The 10,427-nt window shown below is 35.8% G+C and overlaps 1 protein-coding gene across 1 annotated transcript; it reads right to left on the minus strand.

Moving 5' to 3' along the window:
* Positions 1 to 478: 478 nt before the first annotated feature.
* Positions 479 to 7,395, minus strand: LOC147831893 (uncharacterized). The gene is made up of 3 exons (XM_087301126.1): positions 5,974 to 7,395; positions 5,797 to 5,903; positions 479 to 3,260 (listed from the first exon to the last, which is right to left on the minus strand). Exons 1-3 carry the CDS (start codon positions 6,058 to 6,060, stop codon positions 3,062 to 3,064), a joined length of 393 nt encoding a protein of 130 aa, XP_087157252.1. The 5' UTR covers positions 6,061 to 7,395; the 3' UTR covers positions 479 to 3,061.
* Between the last annotated feature and the right edge of the window lie 3,032 nt (positions 7,396 to 10,427).

The following is a 10,427-nucleotide window of genomic DNA, read 5'->3' on the forward strand; positions in this document are numbered from 1 at the left end:
AAATAAAATTGTTGTCAGATAATATTTATAGTCAAAGCTTATTTTGAGATTTTATATGTAATGTTTTAGATGTTTAGGTTATAATGTCTGCTGTTATTTTTATTAAATCAATATCCTAAAAATACAAAAATTTTTGTAGCATAAATTTTTGGGTATGTGCTAATAGACTGATCTGAAAGTCCAACAAGTGGGAGAGCAAAGTATTTCACCACAGTTAAAATGAAAGTTGAAATAAGGCACATTTTTAAAACCAATGGAAAAAAGGAGTGGTTTCCCAGTACTGGGCTGAAGGTGGAAGGGCGTCAGCCATGTAAAGCAAATGCCAAAATAGTTTGCAGTTCATTCTGCTGTGGTGACCCTTGATAAATAAGGGACTAAGCCGAAGGAATATGAATGAATGAAAAATTAGTGGAAGCTTAAATAAATGTGGTCAATTTGACCACTTTGGCCATTCAAGGTAGAAATACTCTGAACTATATTGTGTTTTCCAAATTTTAATAAAATAACATTAGAATGAAATACACATTTAGGAAAGGTCTGTGTAATACAGTTATATTGGTTTTATTTTAACAAAGTTATTAAATTACAAAAAAAAAAAACAGTTATTAAAAAGGTAAATTTTCAGGCCCAAAATAGCATCGTCCAATAAACGAACAGCAAAAACACAAAGAGTATTGGGTTAGTAGAATAAGTTTATTACTTGTGAAGTCGTGGTTAGGGGACCATCAAAATAAGTGTTCACAGATATTCAGTAATCTAATGACTGCCAGATGACATTTCACAGTTAGCAAGTTAACAGAGCGTCTAAAGGAGACCATTGAAATAAAGGGTCACCAACATCTTTTATAGTATCGAGAGGCTGTATAAAATATGTCACTGCTCCAATGCATTAAGCATTTTAATAAAATGGTTATCTGCATATTTTACACCGCAGTGTCGCCTCAGATATTTCAGTGCGCCTCTGTTGCATGTGGGGAAAACAGCTTGAACGATTATCTTTGATTGGAAATGTGAAACCAATTATGCAACATTTGTGTTTGATTGATTCAAACTACATTTGTGTGATTGATTGTGATTAGCGCTGGTATTTCTGCTCATGTTACACGTGTTTGATTCAGCGATAAATCAAAGCGAAATTTTAGATCAGCCCAGGCTTCCAAGACACTGACACAATTAGTGAGCAAATCAAGTCGTTTAAGTAATAGGCCTCATTTGGGGTTACAACGAGGTTCAAACTTATTAAACAGATCGCATTAATCAGTCATTCGGTGAGTTTAGCTACTTAGGATTGACAACATTAGGTCACAAACCCTTAAACCGCTATATTTCCTATGTGAAATGAGAGTTTATTTAGTAATTTGCTGTTCTGCAAAAAAAGAGGGGCGGATTAGAAATGAAAACATCTGCTCTTTGAGAGAACTGACGTTGAAATAAATTTTTGGGACAAAGCGGCAAACATAAATCTTCAGTGTTTTTGGCCACTGATGTTTGATTTGACTCGATGCCTATAAATACGAATACCAAGCTGTATAATCTGTCAGTCAGTCTGATTTAGGTAAGATCATAGACAGATCGCTTTTTTATGTACAAAATTCATGATGTTTTTAGAAATTTGTGATGTTGGAACGAATCCCTTCTCCCAGTCGTTTCCTCCAACAGCACAGCTGAGGAATATCTAACACCGTCTGCAGCCATCAGGAATGCCGACCCTCTCAGGTTATGACCCATAATTAATTGTTTTGAGGGTCTGGCTCCATGTTCTTGGCGGTATGCGAAGGGTATAGCGTTCTCCTGAATCTCCAAATTAGATTTGCACTGCTGTTCCAGCGGTCACCAAGCAAATTGAGAGAATCCCCCTCCAGGCTCAAAACCGGTCGATAACTTAACGAGTCGGCTAGCTATGACACGCAAACCGTTCAAGCGAAATGTAAAACACACAGTCTGACGGACAGCCGGGCCTCGTGAGTGATAAAGCACAGGCCGGGGGTTTTGGAGTTGTGTTTTTCTATTTATTTTCTGGAGTTGGCAGCCAAGACAAATGTTCTAAATGCAATTCAATCTGAAAAATTCAAGGGAGCTTTAGCTTGGACCATCTGAAGCAAACCGTAGAAGCCTCAGGCCAAAATGTAAATCTTTCCCTGACATGTTCTGTGAGTCATGGTTTCTCAGCACATAGTTAGTGGAGGTTTTGATTGGCAAATGCATAATTGCAGTCATTTAAATGTTTCCTACTAACAAGACGCTTGAGAAGCTGGCTTTTTCAATTTGAAGATGGAGGCATTACATCAATGTACATTTCTCATCTTAGATTAACACATAATTCTATTGTCAAATCATATTTTAAAGCGCCACACCTGACTTGTATGCTGGTATGGCATGACTTTTAACAGAAAGTGTCTGATTAGCTCGTGTGTTGTGGTTACAATCAGCCATTGGCAACAAAGCATCGTAAACAAACAAATTAGACCTATTATGATCCCCACTGCCGTGCATATGTGTTGTGTACATGTGCGTCTATGCTAATCCAGTCTTGGAGGAGGTGGAGATCTCATTCCTTTGAGCTGCGTTCATGAAGCAAGTCTTGCATGCTCAGGGAGGGACCCAGAATCCTACACTCTCTTCTCATGGCACGAAAGCCTATTGTCTGTCCCATACCTTTGAAAGAAGTCGACAGATAACCTCCCCGCACACAAAAGACATGCGCGATGGGGGCAACACAAGCCCGGCGTGATTCCAAAGCTTGCCTCTGGGCTGCTTCAGCCACCCGCAAACACAAAGCAGCTCAGCTGCGATAAAAGTGCTGACAAGTGTTGTTTTTGTTTTGGTTTCTTCACCGATTCATCCTTGACCTTTGACTCATCAAAAAAAGAAGAAGAAAAAAAAGAATGGCCTCTTTCAATTAAAAGAGACACAAATGGATCCAATCACTCACTATTGCACCCGTTTCGGAGCATACCATCAGTGCAAATTCTCCTAGCGGTGTTACAGCATGACCCGCATAAGAGGCCCGAGTTCTTTCGCTGCCTGTGAACAGAACAGACGGAGAATGATGTTTTCCTTTTCATGCCTGAGCTCTGAAACCCCATCCCTCTTTTCTGGTGTCAGTCGTTCTTTTGTGTCGGCCAGCGGTGGCTCCCTTTGACACCGCGGTGGTTATCCTCTTGATACCTGACTCCAAAGAGAGTCTGCTCGCTCGGCCCTTTGTTGTCCTGTCACCTTTACTCTGTGACTGCCAAACCTCAAGACCCCCATCTACCTGCCTGCTGGAAAAAATCTAGCTTAGACTTTTAGCTGGTCATTAGCTGGTCCAAGATGATTAGCATCTAGTCAGATGTGGTCATTAGCCAGTCCAGAATGTTTGTTAGCTTGTTGACATTTTCTCCTACAAATTGGTCACTTGATGGACAGAGCTGGTTATTACTGGTTCAGTTTGGTCAATAGGTTAGTTATTTGTTTGCTTTGTTCAATGGCAGGTCCAAAATGGTTAACAGCTACTCCTGTTTTGCCATTGTTGGATCACATTGGCCATTAACTTGTTTGATCTGGATATTAGCCATTTTAAAATGGTCATTACCTGACTCAAGGTGGTCATTAATTAGGTAGAGTTTGCTGTTAGATCTTTAAAATGTTTATTTTTCTCTTTTTAAATAAGGTTATTAGGTCCAAAGAGGGTATTAACTGTTCCAGCTTGATCATTGCTGGATCAAATTGGGCACTTTCAGTTTAAAATGGTTATCACTGTATCTTGTTCAGTTTGGTTATTAGCTGATTCAAGCTGGTCAGTAATATATTTAGTTTGGTCTTTAGCCAGTTATAATTATTCATCTTTTTTTTTTCATTATTGACCTAATTATAACTTTCCTACACTGCATGAGCTTGAGATACATAAAGTGTATCCGGAAAGTATTCATAGCGCTTCACATTTTCCATATTTTTTATGTTACAGCCTTGTTCCAAAATGGATTAAATGCATTTATTTCCTCAAAATTCTACACACAATACCCCTTAATAACAAGATGAAAAAATCTGCAAATTTATAAAAAAAAAAAAAAATTATATATATATATATATATATATATATATATATATATATATATATATATATATATATATATATATATATATATATATATATATAAAAAAGAATCACATGTACATAAGTATTCACAGCCTTTGCCATGAAGCTCTAAATTGAGCTCAGGTACATTCTGTTTCTGTTCCACTGATCATTCTTTTTTTTTTTTTTTTTTTATATATAATTATTTTTTAGGGGTTTTCACCTTTATTTGATAGGACAGTTGAGAATTGACAGGAAAGCATGAGGAACAGAGATAGGGGAAGGATCGGCATAGGACCACAAGGTGGAATCGAACTCGGGTCGCCGCAAGCACTGGAGTGCATGTGTCGACGCACTAACCACTACACCACTGGCGCCGATTCCACTGATCATTCTTAAAATGTTTCAGCAGCTTAATTGAAGTTCACTTGTTGTAAATTCAGTTGATTGGACATGATTTGAAAAGGCATACACCTGCCTATATAATGTCCCAGGGTTGACAGTGCATGTCAAAGCACAAACCAAGCATGAAGACAAAGGAATTGTCTGTAGACACTGTCTGAGCTCCAGCGTTTTTCTAGGAATACCATCTGTGCAGCAATCTACCAATCAGGGCTGTATGGTAGAGTGGCCAGATGGAAGCCACTTCCTCTCTAGAATTTGCCAAAAGGCATCTGAAGGACTCTCAAACCATAAGAAACTAAATTTTCTACTCTGATGAAACTAAAATTGAACACTTTGGAGTGAATGCCAGGCGTTACGTTCGGAGAAATCTAGGCACCGCTCATCACCAAGCTAATCCCTACAGTGATGCATGGTGGTGGCAGCATCATGCTGTTGGGGATGTTTTTTAACACTAGTGAGGGTAGAGGAAAAGATGAATGCAGCAATGTACAGAGACATCCTGAATGAAAACCTGCTTCAGAGTGCTCTTGACCTCAGACTGGGGCAACAGTTCATCTTCCAGCAGGACAATGACCCTGAGGGCACTGCCAAAATATCAATGAAGTGGCTTCACAACAACTTTGTGAATGTCCTTGAGTGGCCCAGCCAGAGCCCAGACCTAAATCCTATTGAACATCTCTGGAAAGATCTGAAAATGGCTGTACATCGTAGCTTCCCATCCAGCCTGATAGGGCTTGAGAGGTACTGCAAAGAGGAATGGGCAAAAATTCTCAAAGACAGGTGTGCCAAGCTTGTGGCATCATATTTTAAAAGACTTGCAGCTGTAATTGCTGCCAAAGGTGCATCAACAAAGTCTTGAGCAAAGGCTGTGAATACTTATGTACATGTGATTTTTCAGGTTTTTTATTTTTAATAAATTAAAAAAAAAAATAATAATATATATATATATATATATATATATATATATATATATATATATATATATATATATATATATATATATATATATATATATATATATATATATATTTGTCACATTGTCATTATTGGGTGTTGTGTGTAGAATTTTGAGAAATAAATGAATTTAATCCATTTTGGAATAAGACTGCAACATAAAAAAATGTGGAAAAAGTGAAGCACTATGTATGAATACTTTCCGGATGCACTGTAAAAACTATATTGGGCAAAATAATAAACAGCTTAGGCCAGCTAATGTTATGTAGGACTACTAACTAGTGTGAACAACTTTAAAAAATGGTTTTGACTAGTTCATACCTTGGATCAACTAATATGCATAAAACCAGATACAAACTACAAAAAAAAAAGCTACAAACCAGCTGTTCGTAAAGAAGTCTACTAGTTGAAGGTAGATTTTCCAGATGTAACAGGAGGAGGAAAACAACCAAAGCATGTGTTTGTTGTTCGCATTCAGAGCCCTCACCTACAACAACAAAAAATAGAGGTCACGTCATCTGTTCCACTTTACTCTTTAAATCCACACACACACATACCTGCAGAACAGACACAAAGGGTGCTCTCCAGACCTCATAGATACAGGATACCTCTGGCAGATAATTCCTGTGGGATTTCGACTCCATTCCAAGGCTGCTTTTTAGGCATTTCTTGAGGGATTCTCACGGAAATCTTCTGAACTCTGCAGATAAGAGGCACCTCTCCTGACAATCCAAAGTGGCTGCCATGTCACAGAAAGAGATAAGGATGTAGAGATGTTGCTGAGGGACAGTGTTGAGTGATGGCATTGACTGCAAAGAGCTAAACACTTCGCAGCTCTTTTAACCACAAGACCAGCATTTCAACTCATTTTCACAGTGAGCGCATTGTCCAGGAATGTCTATCAATTCATCTCTCACAATGTGTAACTAGAAAACATTAAAGAACTCATTTCACATCTTTGGATGGAAATATAGCTGTTCCATCACTGAAATAAACGGCATTATAAAGAGCATTCAAACAAAAAAGACATTTTTAATTAGATTTTGCCAATATTTCTGAAGTAATAAACAAGCTTAGTGATCACAAGAGCCACACAGACACACACAAAATCCATTATTCTAAACATTTGATTAGTAACAAGTGATGTAAGATCTCATTTTTGTTAAAATATCTGTTTTAAGTATTAACTTTTGTATACAAACACATAAATAGAGTATTTATACACTGTAAAACCCCAAAAGTTAAGGTAACTCAAACCATTTGAGGAAACGAATGCAACAAACCATTTCAGTTCAAAAACTAATCCTAATGAGTACTGTGAACTTAATCCATATGAGTTAATGAAGCAATTTGCGCATAGTAAAACCCAATAAATGAAGAGAACTCAAACCAACTGAGTATACTTACTCCATTTAAGTTGAAATCATGAGGTTTTTAATTAACTCAATGCCTTCAACACAAAGTTCAAAACTCTTTTCAAATGAGTAGAATTAACTTTCAGTCAATGTTGAGTTAGCTACACTCATTTCATTTGATAAATTTGACTGTTTGGTTTTACAGTGCAACATTAAATCTAAACCCCAGTAAACGTAAAGCAAATCAATCAGATCTTCACAACACATCAATATTTTTCAGCCATTAAAAAGAGCCACATCTCAATAAAACTATTCTTTACTAGCAGTTAAGAAACTAAATTCAAACTTAAACTAAACACATCTGGACAAGATGCTATCACAAAATTTTCATGTCAAGACATTCCTACAATTCACCATTGTTTTTTCAGTTCATCTGGTCTTTGAGGCAACAAAAGGGTTTGCCAGTTCCCGAAAAAAAATCCACTATTCCTTAATATACCGTTCATACAAGCAGTTTTACAGTATCTGGAGTCTGTTCAAACAGCTGTGTGCTTCACAATGGCCTCAACCCTGGCCCATGTCGATCAACTCTTCACTACTGTACAAGTCCACAAATGCAAATCTGTATGTTAGGAAACAAAAAAAAATAAAAAAACATGCCGAGCTTGTGTTCCCTCACATCTTTGCCAAACTTCTAAAACAGCCTATGATGACTATAATGTTCAATGGTATTTATGAATTGCCCTATTAGTTTTCATCATGATGTGCTGTACATGATGCTTGACATTGAAAACAGTTAAACCCTTCTGTTTTGGGTTTAAAAGCACATAGATGGTGGATTTGTTCTGTCAACACAGACATGCTTGGATTGTATCACTGACAGTACATCTGCCATATCAAGCAGAAATGAAGTCACAGGGCTTCTCAACTACTGAAACAACAATGCTTAGGACGTCTATTATTTTTTCTGAAATGTGACGTGTAGAAGATGGACCCCTTTTTGTGATCTAGGAAAGTCTAATATATACAGTTTTTTTTTTTTGCAATTAAGAAATATAATATCTATAATTTTAGAAGTTATGAATTGCAACTATCAATGGAGGAATGGAGGAAAAATTCAAAGCAAAACATAAAAACACTAAACAGACCTGGGGTCTATTCTTTGTACCTTGCTTAAATGATCTAAGACGATTTTACAGATTTTAGTGTTTTAGTCTTGATAACTGATCACTGGCTAATTTGGTTCTGTTCTTGTCAAACAAGTTCACAATTCAGATAAATGTCTGGATGAACTGATCTGAGATCTCTGAATGTGTTGTGAAGGACTGATCTACCAATCCTCGTAATCATGATCAGCATTGCAATAATTTGCTGACCTCAAAGCAGCGTAATGACATCATCTGGATAATATTTATATTTAATTACTGATTAATAGTCAATTCTCCATGTGAGCAAAATTACATAAAATTCATAGGAAACGGTTTGTTAAACATGATATGCAGTAACTTTCCACATTTGTTGAGAGCTGCAGGCTTTACACTTTAACGTGTCAAGAGTATTAAGTAATTCATTTAGTTTTACATTTAGAGCAGAATTTCTTTATTATAGTAGCCTAGGCCCATTTAAGTTTCTTTATGGGTAGGGAATAACTGGCTGTTTAAATTAATTTTGCATCAGAAAAGCATTTTGATATCAGTAAAGGTGTCTGAAGCTTTTGCAAAGCATCATCGTAATATTAGTTGTCAAAACATGTGCTTGACTGCATAATTATGCATTATTACTGCATTAATATAGAATACTGTACACGTCTTTAATTGCACAAATTGTACTAAAGCTGGTACCTTAAAATAGTCTGTTTGCGCATTTAAAAAGTCTATATTGATAAATGTTCTCTTTGAACCCCTTGGGGAGATCCGCCCCATGAGAGTCTTTATACTTTTATTTTGAGTGCAGATTGAATAAGTTTTATTTATATATATATTTTAAAACTATATAAAGTTGAAGTCAGAATTATTAGCCCGCTTTGATTTTTTTTTCTTCTCTCTTTTTTTTATATTTCCCAAATGATGTTTACCGGAGCAAGGACATTTTCACAGTATGACTGATATGTTTATTCTTCTGGAGAAAGTCTTGTTTGTTTTATTTTGACTAGAATAAAAGCAGTTTTAAATTTTTAAACACCAGTTTAAAGGGCAAAGTTATTAGCCCCTTCAGGTTAATTTTTTTTGATAGTCTACAGAACAAACCATCATTATACAATAACTTGCTTAATTACCCTAACCTGCCTAGTTAACCTAATTAACCTAGTTACGCCTTTAAATGTCACTTTAAGCTATATAGCAAGTATAGAAGCGTTTTGAAAAAAATCTAGTAAAATATTATTTACTGTCATCATGGCAAATATAAAATAATTCAGTTATTAGAAATGAGTTAATAAAACTATTATGTTTAAAAATGTGCTGAAAAAAATCTCTCTGTTAAACAGAAAACAGGGAAAACTTTACGGGGGCAAATAATTCAGGGAGGCTAATAATTCTGACTTCAACTGTATATGATTTCTTTAAACAATTTTACTATTTTCCAAGTGTATATAACTGCTACTGTAATTTAAAAAAATCATAATTCGCTACATACTTTTAGCATTACCTTTGCTTGAAAAGGCCCAATCTAATGCTCTTTATATGAAATAAGCCTGTTTCTGAGCAGGTTTGAGCTACCAGAGCTGATGTTAAACAAACAAACAAACAAACAATTTTGAGCAACAAAGAAAAACATTCATACAGCAATTTGATATAATTCCAGCAGCATTGAAATCAAGTCTATGATAAAGTGTTTGTTTCAAACTAGACATCAGCTGTTAATCTCAAGGTGAGTTGGTCCAAGGTCTACTAGTTAATAACTTGTGCCAATTTAAAATCACCTTCAACAAACTAAGAACTATCATAAATAAGCATATATATATATATATATATATATATATATATATATATATATATATATATAAATAAAACCTCCGGGTGCTCCAGTTTCCCCCACAGTCCAAATACATGCGGTATAGGTAAGTTGGTAAGCTAAATTGTCTGTAGTGTATGTGTGTAAATGAGTGTGTATGGATGTTTCCCAGTGATGGGTTGCAGCTGGACGGGTATCCATAGTGGAAAACATATGCTGGATAAGCTGGCAGTTCATTCCGCTGTGGCGACCCCAGATTACTAAAGGGACTAAGCCAAAAAGAATATAACTGAATGAATGAATATATAAATCATTAATAATAACAATAACAATAATAATAATAATAATAATAATAATAGCTTCAATGAAACGTATGATAAGCATCTTGAACAAGCCAGAATTGATTAAAACACAGCTAACCATCTTAGGGCATAGTTTTAAGCAGGTATATCACAAAACAAATATATTTTGTAAGTGTATTAAGTAAATAAATAAATAAATATGCATAAAGCAAACATTATGACTAAGAGAGATATACAGTACTCTAAGACCCTGAAGTAAACAGATAGAGTTACAGCTCTGAAACAGCACTGCCTGCTGGTGATGACTCAAAATATCATCCGGCTGTTCTCACAAACTTCAGCTCGTAAATTCAGTGACATTCGCAGGCTACAGTTCAGAGGGAAAAAAAACACAAAACACTG

Source organism: Danio rerio, chromosome 21 (assembly GCF_052040795.2).
Source record: "Danio rerio strain M-AB ecotype USA chromosome 21, GRCz13ab, whole genome shotgun sequence".
In the NCBI taxonomy this organism is placed as follows: domain Eukaryota; kingdom Metazoa; phylum Chordata; class Actinopteri; order Cypriniformes; family Danionidae; genus Danio; species Danio rerio.

Excerpts from the sequence above, each read along its gene's own strand:
- LOC147831893 (XM_087301126.1), bottom strand. The coding sequence starts at position 6,060 with ATGGAGTCGAAATCCCACAGGAATTATCTGCCAGAGGTATCCTGTATC. Across the intron at positions 5,904-5,973 it reads CCTTTGTGTCTGTTCTGCAG|GTGAGGGCTCTGAATGCGAA; the intron begins GTATGTGTGTGT and ends TTGTTGTTGTAG. Across the intron at positions 3,261-5,796 it reads GACTTCTTTACGAACAGCTG|GCAGGTAGATGGGGGTCTTG; the intron begins GTTTGTAGCTTT and ends TTTTTCCAGCAG.